General features: G+C 48.5%; 1 protein-coding gene across 2 annotated transcripts in view; it reads right to left on the minus strand.

Moving 5' to 3' along the window:
* Nucleotides 1-15,359, minus strand: part of eva1ba (eva-1 homolog Ba (C. elegans)) — a 17,272-nt gene extending 1,913 nt beyond the window's left edge. The window contains exons 1-4 of one of the 2 annotated variants that reach the window (XM_086037501.1): nt 15,102-15,359; nt 1,869-2,010; nt 561-643; nt 1-7 (exon numbers count right to left, since the gene is read on the minus strand). The exon at nt 1-7 is cut by the window's left edge and continues 1,912 nt beyond it. In XM_086037501.1, the coding sequence (XP_085893627.1) occupies nt 1-7; nt 561-627 (74 nt within the window). In that variant the 5' untranslated portion in view covers nt 628-643; nt 1,869-2,010; nt 15,102-15,359. Of the gene's footprint in view, nt 8-560; nt 644-1,868; nt 2,011-15,101 lie in introns of those variants that run through there. The other variant, XM_086037502.1, reaches the window with a different exon arrangement.
* Between the last annotated feature and the right edge of the window lie 2,604 nt (nt 15,360-17,963).

The raw sequence follows: 17,963 nt of genomic DNA on the forward strand, positions 1-17,963 counted from the left end.
GGATTGGCTGGGCGAGAGAAAAGAAACATTTCAACCAAAGTCAAATCCTCGGACAAGTTGTACAATTGGGAATTTGACCTGGCGGAACACGTTGGCTTCGCTTCGCGTTAGCTTTCATGTTAGCATGTTAACTCGTCCGTTGTCGTGAACGCCTGTACGGCCGTGTCCAAATTCACACGCTGCGTCCACCAAAGGCCGGATTTGCCGGCCGCGCGACGTAACGTCCGGCGTCCAAATTTAGGCGGCTTTTGCAATCCGAAGCAGCCATTTGGTAGCCTACGTTGCCCCGCTCTTCTTCCACCCGTCGAGGCCTCTTGTGGCGGGCGCTGTCCGTATTGGCCAGGGTTTGCGGAGGCTACATGAGGAGAAGCCGTGGAAGGAGGTCCTCGGAAGGACGCAGCCTATAAATTTGGACACAGCTTCGATGGGCCCCCGCCATTGGCCGGCAACCGGTCCGGCCGGGGTGCACCCCGCCCCCTGCCCCGGGTCAGCCGGGATAGGCTGACTCTGGCTCACCCGCGACCCGAGTGAGTATCGACGACGATATCAGCGCAACGTACCCTTAATGTGGGCGTAAGCAGCGATGCTGTTGCTCAGGAGATCCATTTCCTTCTTCTTCACGTCCATGGCGGCTTCTTCAAAGCTGGAACAGAGAAAGCACGTAGAGAGGCACATGATGAATGCGGCATGGCAAGACGACAGCGGACACGGAACATTCCGCGTCAAAGCCGCAGAGTGTCCTATGCCTGCGGGTGGGCAGGACGACGCCTGCGGGCGTCAAACAAAAGCGCCGCTGTGCGCTTTTTGGCTGCTGGTCATGCATGTGGCACATGCTGGCTCTTGGCCGGGACACGCCCCTCCCTGGTTAAGGGTGACTTTTGTGAGCGGTCGCAGAGGGCTCCCTCGGGAAATCGGCAGGGGGGCCCTGCAGCACGCGTGTCCAAGTTACCAACGAGCAAGTTTGCCTTTGGTTATTGAATATTGATGTTTGCCTTTGGTTATTGAATATTGACGTTTGCCTTTGGTTATTGAATATTGATGTTTGCCTTTGGTTATTGAATATTGATGCTCTAGAAGGCTTTGCCATACAAACATCTACTGTAATTAGGACTTGCGTCGGAGTAGATTGGTAATGAAAGACGGCTTCCAAATTGTGGTTGCGTCATCGGATAAACCCTGGAATCGGAATTGAGGAAGAGCCGATAGGGGCCTACATTTTCTTACACTGTCTGCTAATGTACGGCCTTTGCAGTGTTTTCATTTGCACATTGCCGTGGAGGACAACAAAGGCCGTTCTTTTTGCCGGCTTTTTTTTCCCTTGTCACTGTTCTGTAGCACACACATGGTGGAGAACAAAATGGCGTAAAAATGCCAGCTTTGACAGAGGGCTTGTATTTTCCACTTTCATATTTTCTACTTTCATATTCCTCCGCCTTAAAGTTCCACTTCCTCGGCCCGCTGGCATCATGATGGAATAACATGAAAATATTGCAAGTGACAGGAGGTCCCCGCTCGTGTAAGCACCAACTTGTGGCCGGCAGTGGAACAAGCAACACAAATGATGACGCGCGGCACATGGCGTCCCGCTCCAACCTGCCCAACTGGAACCACGTGGCACCGGGCCTTACACAGGTAACACTTTCGCTTGCACCGAGCGCGTGCGGACGTCTGGGTTGACCTCCAAATTTCACCCACGCGTGACCTCGGAAAGCCATCTCTGCGGCCGTGTCAATGCCAAATGTGATGTGCGCCTTATTTGACTCATTTGGGGGAGAGGGGTGCACGCATGAAATCCACATGTGTAGCCCATATGTCATGTGGCTGGCGGTGAGGCACAGAGGTCAACAGAACCGGGATGAAGCACTCACCACTGAATCAAAGGACAAAGCCGGTCTTCGGTCGCAGAAGACTGGGAGATGTGAAAAGATTTGCCAATCCTTCTTTTGTGCCTCGCTGCTGGAGCCGGCTTGTGATCTTTGCTCCTCGGGCTAAACGCTTCATTTGGCCACCCTGAGACAAGAGCAAACAGAGAGAGAGAGAGAGAGAGAGAGAGAGAGAGAGAGAGAGAGACGTCAAGCCACATTAGCTCCACAGTCACTGACGCGTGCGCTTTGCAAACAACGGCAGGCGGACTGCGGCGGTGCCGACGGTCCGACGAGAGACCAGAGGGAGCGCTTTCGAATTCAGAGTGCCTCCGCGGCGAAAAAGTGCTCGCTTTACGACTTGTGCTCTTCAAAGCTGCGATGGACTCATCCCTGTTTGCCGTCCTCGTGGGGCGGGGGCGGGGGGGCTTGAATCAACGGAAGTGCATATTTGAGTTAAACGTCAGCATAGTCTGCCTTCCAAAGGAAAGCTCAGCAACCATGAAAAACGGAAGGGCGCCCGCTTTAGTGCTCCTTGTTTTGAAAAAAAAAAAAAAACGGGAGGGCGCCCGCTTTAGTGCTCCTTGTTTTGAAAAAAAAAAAACGGGAGGGCGCCCGCTTTAGTGCTCCTTGTTTTGAATCTGTTCAGGCTAGATGTGTGCCACCCACTGCAAGATAGCTTGAAACATGGAGGAGGCTCAGTTATGTTCTGGGGCTGCTTTGCTCTCTCTGGCACAAGGGCTTTGGAATCCGCGGAGGCTATAAGGGTGAACTCCTAAGACTACCGAGGCCCTCTGAGGTGAAAATTGAAAAGTGAGCGAGCCCAGTGCAAGAAAGCTTGGGCTGAGCCGCAGGCCGCGGGTTCTCCAACAAGACCTGAAAGGCACAGCGCAAAAGAGCCAGGAATGGCCAACAACACCAAAATCCAAGCAAAGCCAGATCATTTGCCTTTTTTGTTCATGCGCTTCAAGTCATTGTCCTAAAAGTCCTAAAAAGCTCAGATTGAAGCATTTCCAGATTTGTCCCAAAGACCGATTTGTGAATGAGGCCCACTGTGGATCCATTAATAGCCTTGTCATGCGTTGCCATCCCTTCCTTGATGAGATGAGAAAAGAGAAAGCATTCCCAAACAGTACAGAAAGTCAACTTTCATGATGGGGACGGTAGATACGCTGTTCAATAGACCGGCCGTTGGGGAAAATCACTCAATCAATCAATCAATCAATCAATCACTCAATCAATCAGTCAATCAATCCATTTCCCCAAATTGCCACTGGCCAGCACGCCCCTGGACACGATGGTGGAAAAATGCCATTCTGAAATCTTTTCTTTGCGATATATATGAACAAGTTGTTTGGTTGTTTAAATGGATTGGTCCATCTTCTAGGTCAGCTGGGTCTGGCCAACTGAAACGAGAGAGCCAAACTTGAGTTCCGGTAATCCACTGACGACCCGTTGAGCTTCCTTCGAGGCTTTTCAATTCAAGTTCCGGCAGCAGCGCCCCCTAGGGAGCAAAATGCCTTGCTGCTAATCCACCCTCCGGTAACCAAATGGAAATGCAGAACGCATGCTTTAACTGACATCATTGCTTTTGTCTCAAGGCTAATAAAGTAAAGACAGCAGGATTGTCCAAGGTCAAAGTCAACGGTTGCACGCCTTGGCCGCAATGGCCACAACTTGAGCTCCGTCAAGACTCCAAGGCGGTAAAAGACCACGGCGGATCCACTTCAAGCCCACCTCATTACTAATGACGCCACATTGTTGTTTTGGTTTTTTTACTGCGAGGTAAATGATTAACAGAGCCGATCCTCCCTAGTCTCTCCTTGCGGTCAAGTGTGCGCGCCAAGTTTGCCTTGCTATTACAATTGCAAACACCGGCCGCTTACAACAAGGCCATCGTTAGAAGAGCAGCAAAGCGCACACTCTATAGCCTGCATTGTTGCTGAGGGCTACAAAAAAAGAACGAAAACAACAGCCTTTGCTACTTTGAGAAGGTCCTGACAGTGGCCCCCAGAGAGCCCACGAAAATTGCTGTCACAGCTTTTTATCAATCAATCGATCAATTGAATTTATTCGGACAGCACTTTTCATACAAAAACAATGCAACCCAAAGTGCTGTCCAATAAAAATGTCCAAAACACAACATAAAAGGAAAAGCCGCAAAACCCAAAGACATATATCCGCCAGTACATCAGCACTCGCACGTACAGACACGCGCGCGCACGCACACGCAGCACACGCAGCACACGCAACACACACACACCCCCACACACACACACAAAGCACACACAGCCCGATAAAGTGTGTTAAAAAAGACATGACAAGGCACAGAGAAACCATCCGAGGAAAGGGTACCCAAGGGGGGCTCATTCACGCTGAGGGGAATGACAGCCCACGGGCCACGGGGAGTGCCGCCATCACAGAGATTCCCAGATTAGCTGGGGGGACCCCACACCTAGTGTGGAGGCCCCCGGTCACCTGCACCTAAGGAGCCCCTGCGATGATGGCCCCCGCGGCGGGAAGGCGTGTCTTGAGCTTCCTCTTAAAAATATCAACCGTCTCTGCGGACCTGACGTCCTCTGGCAGGCTATTCCAAAGTTGAGCACCAAAATGGCTGAATGCAGCCTCTGCCTCGCCGTGGGTTTTGGTCCTCACCCAAGGAATATTAAAAAGTCCGGCGCCAGAGAATCCAGAGAGAAGACACAGGATCCAGCAGAGGTGGGAGGTTGCCCTAGCTGCAGTGGCTGCCCGCGCTCTGCTGTTAGCCGCTAAAGGCACAAAATTGAACTTGAGCTCACTTCCGTAACGGTCGGCCTCGCACTTTTGCGGTGTCTGCTTTGAATCTCAGCTCGGGCCTTCCTGTTGGGAGTTTGAATTGTCTGCCCGCTGTCCACTGCCTCCAAGGTGGGCGGAAGCAGAAGCCGGAGGAAAGCGGAAGAATGTACGCTGACTGGCTTTTTCAAATAGTGGTGCTGGAATCCAGAAAAAGGACGACAACAAATACCTTTAGGCGGCATGCTGTGCTAGCGGTTAGCACGTCTGCCTCACAATTGAGAGATTCTGGGTTCGAATCTCGGTACCCTGGCTTGCGCCCGTACGACAAAAACATGCGTGTCGGGTTCAGCGAAGGAGCTAAATTGTCCGTAGGTGCGAACCTGAGTGATCATGGGTGTTTGTCCAGACGTTGGCTCCACCCAAATGAGGACGAGTGACATCGAAAACAGAACGGATAAATAGACTTCAAGCCTGGGCGTTCCGCGTCAGTGCGGAAAACGGCAGCGGGTTTGAATCGAACCAGTACCTTGACATGCTATCTGAGTTCAACTTGTAAAAAGACATCGCTTGAACTGACACAATCGGTTGTGTTCATGCGCGAGGACAACGGGAAATGCTATTTTCGTCCAGATATTGTTGGCAAGCGAGGATCATCAGGATGACCGTTCCATATTTTTGTTATCGTCCTAAAACAACAATGGCTCTGTCATCCAGGATTTCCTACGGCATCGTATGTCCGCTGCAGCGGCGGCGGCGCTAGGCTTTCATCCGTGGGGTGGCCGAGGCCAATTTCAGGGGGTCCACAGACTATAACTTTAAATAAATGTGTTTCTCGACTTCTCGATCAATTGCAATCGCAATGTCGAATGTTGAAATGTACATTCTAAGCACACGGGAGATGAGATTTATGTATGTATAATTTGCAGTTTATTAACCATGCTGAAAATGTAAAACAATTTGCCAACAATTTTTCAATGATGCATTAATAATAACGAATGTTTACAAAAATGGTGAAAATGCACCGACACGTTCATAGTTACTCACACAATCGCCCCTCCTCTCTCTCTCATCAATATCTTCACAATGCAAAAAATGTGAAACACAACTTGGTAACAACTTTTCAACAAGAATTCGTTAATAATAACTCCTTTTTCTGCAGCTAACTAGCAAGTTTCAGGTAGGTAGCCCTACCACCGGGTCCTCGCGGCTGAGCGAAATTTGCGCTGGGGACAGCTGGCTCTCGCTGGCTCTCTGGCTCTCGTTGCTCATCCACATCCTCATCCTCAGAGGCCTCCGTGTCCTCCTTCCATGGAACTGCATTGTATAGTGTCATCAAAATAAAAATGCAACCACCCTCAGACAACAACACTAATCAGTAACCAACATTTGAAAATATCTCAAAGTAAACTTGATGTGACCGTTTCTGTCTATGCTCTGAGCTGGTGATGATGGGCTGCGCTCTACCGTGCATTCTCTCTCCGATTAGTCGCAGGAAGGGAGCTGCCACCTTTGTCTTCTGTGTCCTCCCTCAATGGAACTACATTGTATCGAAATAAAAATATTTGTGGAAGCAAAATAAACACCCAACCACCATTCAAAAACAACACACATCAGTAACCAAAACTTCAAAATATATATATATACACAAAAAAACCAAACAACAAAATAGGGGTTTCTACGGCTTTCCAATTTGCAGAGCCTGATTCCCAGACTTCTCAGTATTAAAGTCAGAAATCTTTTTGTGACATTTGAGTGATAATTTGTGTATCGTGTGAATAGATTATGCAATTCATCATGCAAATCATTTGTTATAGTTCTTCGGAATTTGTATGCATTGAATATTGTATTTAGTATCTCACTAAATTATTTCCAGGAGATTGTAGATAGGCGGTGTATGCAAAATAATGAATCCCAACATCTTTCCATAACCCAGATAACTATTAAGATCAATATATTTCCATACTACCATCGACCTGGAAACATAGGAAATCAAGTCCCATACTTTCCATACTAGCGTAGGAACGCTGTAACTTGAAATGACTACTCAAATGAGCATGTGACTGCTTCTATGTTCGGACCTGCTGATGGGCTGCCTGTGTGTATTCGATTCTCTCTCCTCCTGACTCGTCCCAGGACGGGAGCTGCTAGCAGACCTCAATTCTGCCCGTCTGCCTCATTTTTTCCTGACTTGGTTCGCTTTAAAAAGAGGTCATAAATCTTCTCCCCCTGCCTTTTCATTTTCAACTGAGCCTATGAAAAAAAAATAAAGACCGTCTTGTTAACGTTACTCCTCGCATCACTTATAATCACACAATGTTATGAAATCCCTACTAAAAGTCAGGGCAAATAAACCACCCTAGACGAAAATGTCATATTCAGACTTTGAGGCTAGTTGACAGCAGGCTAACTACCGTGTTCACGTGACGTTTCATTGAAGGCAACAGAGCATGAAACAGCTAGCTGGCTAAATCTCCAGTTTCATACCTCTAGAATCATTGGAGAAACATGTGCGTAAATAGCAACCCAAATGAATTAAATGCAGACGTTAATATTGAGCGGCTGTTGGAAGCTAGACGCCATGAGATAGAACGTTAACGTTTGCTTTCTGCCTTGTAGCGACGACATAACAAATCTCCTATCTACAAAAGTTATTTTCAGCAGTGACTCATTGGGACAGCAGCGTAAAACTTACTTTACTTTACGAGGATTTCACTGTCCATGAAGGGTATCCTTCGTCTCCTTCTTTTTCGTGACTTTGTTGATCTTCTGTCTCCACGATAATCGACTCAAATCAGATTCAAATCTTCCTCTGTTTCAGTGGCGATTCTTCTTCTCCTAATGAACGTGGATTGGAACGCTATGCGGTACATAGCGCCAACTACTTGTACAGTTGGTGCCGCGATATGTCAATCATCTGGGGTGGCACCTGGGGGGTCCGATCAGATTTCAGGGGGGCCCAGTGCTACCCCGGCCTCCTCTCTGGCGCCCCGCCAGCGGTCTGCTGAGACAATCGATTTAGCCGCGGCCTCATAATTCCGGTTAGGCAACCAAGAAGTTGTAACTCCTTTGGAATCCATGTTGGGACTTAAAACGCTTGACGTATGCACTCGTGAAAGGATCTCACTGGTGTCCATGTTATTCCTTCATTTAAATGGCACAGAAAGGCATCAATATTTTTGGCACCTGGAATTTCCTTGCGACCTCAACTGCACTTTCTGTGGTTTGCAGGAAACCACTTAGCGGACTATAAATAGATGCTAATGAGTCAAAACTGACCTGTCGGTTCGCGGAAGCCGACATGAAAATTTACAGCATCCTGTGTCTTCGCCCTCGTTCATTAAAAAGTTCCTGCTTTGATTCTGCGGCAGCCACAGAGGAAAACTCTGGATCCAGAACGGTCTTTTAATTGCAACGTTGACATTTTAAAGCTTGACAAGTCCATTCATTCATTTTCCAGATTCAAAACCACTAGTCCCAGTCGCCAGTCAATGACAGGGCACACATAGGCAAACAGGCATTCACACTTACATTCACAGCTAAGGACAATTTCTTCAAAAGGTTTCTGGACTCTGAGAGGAAGTGGCAGTACCAGGAGAAACCGTTACCCAAACTTACGTGTGACCTGATGTACTAGTTCTCGAGAGACAATTTGCCATTCTGACGATTTCCTGGCTTGAGTTGGATACAAAATTTTGAGTTCGGAGCACTTGATGCTGGTGGCAAACTTCACAACAAGCAGCAGTTTGGCAATAGCAAACTATTCTTCATAAAAGTGGGAGTTAGTTCAACCCTTTTACTGCCACTCCCCGTTGAAGTTTACTGGAAAACAAAGGAGAGAGAATTATACGTTGACTTATTAAAGGACTAGACAACGTTGCCTTACAAAAGTCTGCTCGCTTCATGCTTGAACCCTGTGCAAAACGCTGTAGACCAGCTAACGAAACTAGCATCGATGACGCAGTACTTGTAAGCCATTTAGCAGGTCTGGGGCCCCCCCACTGAAAGGTCCATCAGTACCCCACAACCTCTTTGCTTTGACAGATTCGTGTCAGAATTCCCAAGATTGGGATCCTAAAACCCTGCTAACCTCTTGGCTGAACCACGCGATCAGTCACAAATCTAAAACTGCAAATGTTCAGGTCTCAAGTAGGGCCCAACTGATCTGGATTTGGGCTGATTATTTGGCAAAATAAAATTCCGATAACCGATCAATCAACCGATTCATTAAAAGAATATATCTATAATGAATATATTAACCTTTTGGGGGGGGGGGTCACTTAACGCTGACGTCAATCAACAACAATTGGCAAAAATAGGCCAATTCTTTTCCAACAAAAAACAAAAGAGCTAATATCAGCCGATTAAATTGGCCGGCCGATCTCTGTGAGATTCCTCAAAGTTTCCACTAGGTGGAGGCAACATTTTATGGAAGCCACAACAAACAAGCCCAAGGACATCCAAGAATCTTCGGACCTTTATGGAGAAAGCAGCCTCCTCCAGGCCAAGGCCTTTCCATGTGGATGCATTTGGATACAGGACAGGCGTGTGGTTGACCCACCCTGCCCCCAAACCAGACCTAGGTCACGGAGGACTTTCAAACGAACCAATACTTTGACTTAGTGGCAGAGAGCTGACCTTTGGCTTGCTATTTTGAAACAACCACATCTATGTTCTTTAGCATACCCGCACATGGAGATAAGGCAAGGGAAGGCTAGTTTATTTGTGTAGCACATGTCATGCACAAGACAATTCAAAGTGCTTTACATAAAACATCAAAAGCATTATAGAAAGAGAAATAAAACATTAAGAAATCATGAAGAATCATTAGATTAAAATGATTAAAAGCAAGATAAATTCAAAACATAAACCAAAAAAACATGCAGATTTCATGCATAGGCGCATGAGAAAAGAAACGTTTTTAACCTGGACTTAAAAGTGTCTTCATTTGGTGAAAGCTTCATCTCCGCTGCCCTCTTGTTCTACTTTTTCTGCAGCATAACATCTAAATGCTGCCTCCCCATGTTTAGTCTAGACTCTGGCCTGGACTAGCTGACCCGAGTCCATCGATTTGAGGGGCCTGCTGGGTTTATATTATTTGCTGGGATTTGTTAACAATCAGGAGAGTTTTAAAAACGATTCTGTAAGTGACAGGCAGCCAGTGTGGAGACTTGAAAACTGGTGTGATGTGTTCCCTATCTCCTAGTCCTGGTTAAAAGTCTTGCAACAGCGTTCTGGATGAGCTGCAGCTGTTTGATGCTCTTTTTGGAAAATTCTGTTCAAAGGCAATGTTGATGAATAAGGGCGGGGGGTCGCGGCCGGAAGGGTACCCAGGTCAAGGGTGGAGGGTCGCGGCCGGACCGGCAAAAAAGGGTCAAGTGCCCAGCTCTGGTTGTGTATCATCTCCATAGGCGTGATAATTAATGTTTAAGTTCTGTATTATTTGATCTAGCGAGAGCGTATACAAGTTGAACAAAAGAGGACCAAGAAGCGACCTCTGGGGCACACCACAGGTCACGGCCAATCCATCAGATTCATAACTGCCAATTGCAACGAAATAACTCCGGCCTTCTAAATGGGACCTAAACCAATGAAGGACTGTTCCAGAAAGACATAGCCAGTTTTCCAGCCTATCCAACAGGATGTTGTGATCTGTGGTATCTAATGCGTCACTGAGGTCCAAGCGGAGCCACAACTGATACTCGACCAGAATCAGAGTTCAGCCTAATGTCATTGAACACTTTGACCAGTGCCGTGATGTGGACGGAAGCCTGACGGAAATGTATCAAGAATTTCCCTTTTATGCAGAAAGTCTTAGCTAAGCTGGTTGAATACGACTTTCTCAATAACATTGGCTATAAAAGAGAGGTTAGAAACAGGTCTAAGGAGGCTACATGGCATGGCATACGCATCAAGAAATGAAACACCAGTGGGGTTGTTGAATTTGTTGCAATTCAACCACCGTGGGAAGTGTTTGCCTATGCCAGCTGGCCTAAAGTCATGACAGCAACGGAATCAACCAAGTGATGCACCGCAAATACCTTCAGTTGCTCAAGCCATGACACTTGACTGGGGTGGGGAACGGAGGATTTCTTTCTTTGCAAATGCAAACCGGATTATGCTATCAAGTGTTTTGTTGATTTTTGGTTTTCATATTAGCAGTGCTTTTAGGACTGTTACAACAACTCCGTTTTAGGTCAAAACATTGCCGTGAAGGTTTTCCGTCGGTGACAGTTGAGATTGGAAGCAATCTTCCCAAATTCACACAGTGTATTGGCTGCCGCAGTGCACTGGCTGCCCTGGTACGGTGCGGGCCAGAAATTGCTGAGATACACTCGTCAACTGTCTGGCTCTGCTCCAATACTCTGTACAATGCGTACAGTGCGTGTGATATGCTTCTATTCATAGGTAAAGCTCTGTTTGTGTTCCCAGCCGCAAAGTCCAAAAGCTGGCGTGAAAGCAAAACACAACTTGTGCTAAATTCCCCATGAGTGGGCGTGAATTACAGCCTGCATGTTTGCTCAGCTCTCAGACTTTGACACGATCCACTCCAATCCGTACGTTTGATATTCAATCGAGAAAGAACACGCTGTGTTTTCGTCGGGCGTTATTTGACATGCGCTCGACGAACGCCGCCTTTGCGGAGCAAGGGCAAAAACAAGTCAAACTTGGACGCCGGCCAGCGTGGCATTTGGAGACTTGAAACGTTTCAGTAAAGCAGAGCCTTGGAAATGAAGACGCCAGCTTGTTTCAGAGTCCCAAATCAATCCCCCGCGTACCCCGGCGTTCGGGGGGGGGGCTCTGTGTTCACCACAGAGCCGAGCTTGTCCTGCACAGAGCGTGTCCTGCGAGCCCTGGCAGGTAATGGGAGGGTAATGGAGATATGCGATGGCGCTGGGGGTTAGGGCGAGTGCTTAATAGCGGCCAGATGTGCTCCTGATGCCAAGCGGAGCCAACGGCGCTTTCATATGTAAATCACAAAGGGCCTGATTTACTCAAGGTCTGCACGTGCAAAAACAGGCGCAAATTTGATTTCTCAAGCTAACAGATGTGGGAGCTGACCAACTAACGGAGCGCACCCTGGATCGCATTCGCCAAAAGGGAAACATTTGAGCGGGGTTCATTTTTTTGTTTAGTATGTGCAATGTGATTCATCAAATGTGAGATGAATTGTGGTGGCTGGTTTTGCATCTTGCAATACTGTGTCCGACAGGTTGGTGCAAACCGGCACTATGGCACGTAACCAAGACCGCGAGCGGGCAAAATGAGTGGCGACAGCGAGAATAGATCCGATTATTATTATTTCATTTTTGAAATGCCAGAAACAAAAATGAGTCTTTTCGGCAATGCCATTTTGGAGCTTCTGAATGATCTAAGGCTGACTTGGAGCCAAGTCACAAGAGGGGATCATGCCGCGATGTATCCCCAATGACAAAACTCCTTTCAATTCTGCATTTCTTTCTGTCCCAGAGCAGTTTTTTAGGCATGCTGTCTCAAGTGTTGAACACAATGTTATGCAGGGTTTTTTTTTTTTGTACATCTACTTACCATGCACTTGGGATGAGTTCAAGAAAGCATTACTATTATGCAACTGCTGGCATCCCACAAATCATTGGGGCAATCGATTTCTTTTCAGTAGCAGTGTGTCTCCCACTAACACTTCCAATGCCATCGCTTCAACTTCATTTCATGCAGGTGAACCCAATTTGAGGAAGGAGTAGCATCTTCGCCCTGATGCTGTCACGCTAAAAGACACACCAACGTCCTCGCATGTTTTTTGACAGGGCTGTTGTGTATGTTTCTGCATGTCGTGATGGATTCCTGACGCTCGTCCTGTTCCTGAAGTCAGCGCAGGCTTCAGATCATCAACCCGTGATCTCACCATCGATCTTTGGACGCCGTCCAGCGGCGCAACACGCTGCATCAATTACACGGCCACCACCGCCGCCTATTAGCCTGTGACACACAACACGTGTTTGCCTTTTTCCGCGCTTGGGTCCCGAGGCCTTGCCGCATGCCATCTCCTCGAGGTTTAGTCCACAAGGTTCCGAGGATGACGTGTTCCATAAAAGGATGCCTTGTGAGCAGAAGGGAATCACTAACGCCTTTCATACTGTGGTCAAAAACAGCATTTTCTGCATTTTGCTCCCGTGTTGTTGTTCTGTAGGAAGTCGACTCAGCAATTTGCCCCCTTTGGAGGTAGTATCAGAGCTGGAACAGAGGTGGGATGACGGCCCATGGTTTTTTTTTTTAGATTATTCTGCAGGACCAGGGAAGGGGTTGTTTTAACACCTAGCATCGGCATCTTGCATCCTTTTGCGCAGAAAGCATTGTTCTCGACAAGGAATTTCTGCGGTGGCTGTTTGAAAGGGAAGAGGTGAAAGATGGGACCGGGACGTGAAGTGCAAGCAATACAAGACTGACACTATCACCTAGTGTATGTTGAAACTGCACACAGTTACGGCTCCCTTTGCTGGGTTCAGCGTAAAATCCTGAGATGAATTTGTTCTGATGCAGCACATTCCGCAACAGCACCATGTAAAAAAAAGGCTAGTAACTGGCACCGATGACCATTTCATCAGTCCTTTTCACACCGACGTGCCACAAAAGTAGACCATAATAGAGATGTAATGTCAGAATCCAGAGAGGCGGGGACATCGGCGTCAGGCTTTCAACACGACAGGGTAGGAGAAGTGTGCCCTGACAACTTCACACCCGATTGTCTTTTCTCATGCAGCCACAAATCAACTTTGATCTCTGGCCCCGTCACATATGACGACAGAGGGAAAAGCTGGCCAAAGGACAAGTTTGAGTGGCTCCATTTTGTCACAGCAGGGACACATTAAGAGCCTCGCCAGGGCAGTAATCAAGAACGTCAAAGCAATGTCATTTCAGGTGGAAAACGCTGAGGGCAAAAAAATGCCATTGGTGAAACCGAGAACGAGTCGAGGTTCGACACAAACATTTCCACGTCAGTTACCGCCTTTTAGAGGTCTGGGATGTAAAATACAAATGGGAAACGTTTCTACGGGAGCCAGAAATCGCAAGTCTCTCAATTAGGACACGTGGAAGGTAGGATCCAAGCGCCCACTCGGTAGATTTGTCAACTGACAAGGCTGCTAATGCCGAGGCTCACGTGAGACTTTATTGCTCAAGAATTAAAAAGCGGCAGGGTCTTGTCACATTGGATCGCAACTGATACATAGCTCCCGTGGTTCATTTCTGTCTTGACCGGGCGCCGCTCTTGCAACTTTCCATCAAGCCGATTGGCACCGTGGGAGTTTAAACAAGAATCCCCAAACAGAACATGAGCGGAGCCGCGCTAACAAGCGCCCTCGGGACAGATGAAGCCAAGACTGATGGATGGCCTGGCTTGGATTTGGATTTGGTTGCGGGGCAAGATGCGAATAGCTCGGGGAGGTCGCACAGGAGTCAACTGTTGCCTCGGAGGAGGTCAGCTAAACACGCGTTAATGCTCGTCCTCTGTTATCTGGAGGGAGGAGCCACAGTGCACTCAATTCAAGGGGACGCCTGAGATGTGAACAATAACGCGCACACACACACCTGCATTATTACCATTTTCACGCACAACTGCATAATATGCTTAAGTTATAAGTTAGATAAGTTAGATAAAAAAAGTTGGGGGAACTCCAAATTTCAAGGTAACAAATGCCAATCAAATTTCAATTTGGGCAATTCAACTAAACACTTACTATTTGTTCCAACAAGTATAGTTTTTATCCACATACAACGCCACCGAGTTTGTTGCTAAATTTGCACACATTCACATCTGCGTATATTTTCAATCATGTATAGTTGGCAATCTATCGCCGGTGTTCATTTTTTTCTCCTATGTACAACATTTATTATTGGATGTTTCTGCTGCCATTTATTCTGTCTGCTGTTTACATTGACTTCTGTATATATTAGTCATGTCCGGCTTATCAAAGGCTTATTCTATTGCAATTCTGCAGTACGAAACACGAGGGTTGGACACCACGAAAAAAAATAAAATAAATAAAGAAGCGCAGCGTACACGGCATCCGACTCATTTTGGCGGCCTTGTCGCGCCGAGGTGGCGCTTTGTTTGCATTCCGAGTGACAAGTCATCGTTCGCTACAGCGAGCTTGGCCAACGGCGGCCAGCCGCATAGGAAAAGCGCAAAACCCAAACGCTGCCTCGCCTCGCCTCGGCTCGGCTCTCCGCACCATGCACGCGTGGTCACAACATCAACTTAGCAGTGATCGGAGGGCGGTCGAGGCGCTCCTGCGCACTCAGCAGAAATAACGCAAGTCAAGCGGAGCTGAGGTTGGGCTGTATAGAAAAGCAGACTTTGCTAGCTAGCGAAACAAACTGAAGAATGTTTGCTTATGGTGGAAATTGCCAAGCTCAAAGCGACAATTATTCCAGTCTGCTCTGATCAACGACTCGGGGAATGCAGTTGTATGGAGATGGAATAGTACTCACCAACGGTGTGTAGAGAGAAATCATGTCCCAGTCAAACGCTCCGGAGAGCTTCGGGAACGCTGCACAAACACATCATCCCTCCAAAACTTTGAGGGAAACAAACGGTTTCCCGGCTCGCTTTGCCGCTGTGCTTCAAGTCCTAAAGAGTGCGTGTCTGTGTGTCCGTGCGTGTGCGTGTGGAGCTAGGAAGAGGTGGTAACTTCCTCTCCAAGTTGGAGGCTGACTAACTAGACTTCTCTCTCTCTTCCTCTCTCCTGGCTCCAGTGCACTTGGGGCAGGAAAAGCTGTCATACTAGCCCCCCACCCACCCGCCCACACTACTCAAGCAGGGGGGAAAAAATAGGAACAGCCTAAAATGGTGGAACAAGTCAGTGGGGGGAGGGGGGGACTGTGTGTGCATTGTTTGATGCAAGTATCAACTCGAGGATATTTGGTGTGTTTTAGTAACAAAGACACAAGCGCAGGCATGCGCTGATGAGCACACATTGAGTGACCAAAAAACACGAGTGCTGACATGTTGACGGTCCACTGAAAGAAGAGTAACCCAAAAGCCGGCCAAATGCGCAACGGCGAGTCTGACGCAGAAAAGCCAGCCACGGCCGGACGGAAGAATGCATGCTGACTGATGATTTTTACAATCCTGGCGGAGGGAGAACATGTCAAGAAGACAAGACGAGTCCCAAAGTCTTTGGAGTCCTGCTGCTCCTGCTCCCGCTCCCGCCAACACACTTCGCACGACGTGCCCGGCGACCCCATCTGCTCCGAACCGAGTGTGACAAGGCATTCTGGCTGTTTTTTTTCTCTCCTCTGTATTCAAGTCTTGCGACGTTTTCTCTCCGGCGTAACACGGCATCAAGCCGGCTGCTGAGTCGGACTCGGCTTCCGCCATCTTTTCTGGCACGTCACGTTGGGATGGGGTGCTTCACGCTTGGTACTTTCTGCCAAGGCTTTCTACGGATGAAAGGTGGGCATCGTGCGGCTGCGGGGCGCCAAACCAAACAAAGAGCCGCACTTGACAAGACTAGTAGGCGGCGAACGTGAGATGTTGCGGAATCAAGGCGCTAGCTGTCCCGCTAGAGACCGCTTCAAAATGCCCCAACACATACGAGGACTTATTCCATGCACTCACAATGCCGCCTGCTCGCCGTAGCGAGAAGTGAAGTCACCGGCAGCCATCGTGCCTCGCCACTCGCGCCTAACTGGAATGCATCGATTTCACCGCACGCAGCATGTTCCCCTTTTTGTTTGTCCCCACGGCGAAAATGCCGCAGCGACCGGCGGACGGCTCGGCTCGTCCAATAAGTCTGTGAGGAGCCCTAGATGCACATTCGATCACGAAGAATGCCATTCGAAATGTCCTCTGACAACAAGGTAGATCTGCGATTGCTACTCAAGGATTCGTCTGCATCATCGTCACTAACACGAGCGATAGGGAGCAAAGTCAAACAACGAATGGTGCCCGTTGCGCCTCAACAAGCGGCTTGCTGTCATAACTCGCTGCGGTCAAGTCATCCAAGAACCGTCTGATGGTTTCAATTGAGTTGGCCTCATTAGCGGTTTGATCCGACGCGAACGACGAGATGGAGGCATTCTTGCACACACACTCCAACATGATCGCCAAAAGGAGCGCGAGTACAAACACAGGAGTGCGGACGTGATGCGCTCTCCACTTTGTGCCATCTCAGCTGTAACTCTGACAAAGTGTGACGAGGACTCGCACTGAAGCCATATGCTTCTTGGAGGGATGGAGACAAGGAGCAGAGCCTTTTTACTTTGGGTTATTGGGACATGCATAGTAGGGGAAATGGACTCTTAATGGCTGCTATACAAACATGGGGCAAGCGTGAAATGAAACAAGCAAGTCCGTCTTTTTTGGCAGTCTGACCGATAGGCAACAGTGGCATTATCCGGTGCCACTTCTTGCTGAATACAAAAGTCGTCATCCGTGGCCAGCCGCCATCTTGCCCTCCGGAGCTTGTGGTGGCCGAGAAAGCTACGCTCCCAGGTACTGCAGGAAAACAACAAGTTCCTCGCGCAGACTCCTCCTCCTCTTTCTTCAAACGTGTCGTGGTACTGAAGCTTGACCAAGACTTGGCTCACTCGTCTTCTCGCTTATGCTAGCACGGGCCTGGCGTGCCGGCCGGGGGCTCTCCCTTGATGGGGCCTGCTTCGCTTCCTCTGCCCTCGGCCATTCTCGCCTCATCGCATCCACGTAGTGAGTGTCGCTAACCTCTCGTTGCTCAAGTGGAAGGCCATTGGCTTTTTTACAAGGTGTTCATCATTCACTCTACGAACTGTGCCACGTTCCCACACAATCGCGACACGCGCTTTCTACTGCCTACCGCGCCAGGGATCCGTTTGTCACGAAGGTGCTTTCCAAAGTTGAAACTGAGCGAGAACCTTCTTCACGACGGCTGGATTTCACTTGACAAATCTAAACATCCACGGCAGGGACTACGTTAAGAAAATTGTTAACCTGATCCACCTTCAACGTATGGCAGGCCAGTTTAGTTTTTGTTTTTTTGCGGGGGCGGGGGTCGTGAAACCATGTCATCTTCCAAAGCGCTTATCCTATACAGGGTCGCGGGGAGGTGCTGGAGCCTATCGCAGCCGTCAACGGGCGAAGGCAGACCACACCCCGAACTGGGCGCCAGCCAGTCCGGGGCACACACAGACACTGAGCGGGAATCGATCCCACGCTGCCCGCACACAACTCGGGCGTGTGTACCACTACACTATCAGTGGTGAAACCGTTGTCTCGGTTGTAAAAATAGCAAAACTATAGTATTGTGAGTCATTCTGTGATCACTAGCCCCATTGTCCTTGGGGGCAGATTTACAGCCGGAGCCGAGCTGAAGGAGG

Source organism: Filicampus tigris, chromosome 8, assembly GCF_054856515.1.
Source record: "Filicampus tigris isolate MCC_2025a chromosome 8, RoL_Ftig_1.0, whole genome shotgun sequence".
Lineage (NCBI taxonomy): Eukaryota > Metazoa > Chordata > Actinopteri > Syngnathiformes > Syngnathidae > Filicampus > Filicampus tigris.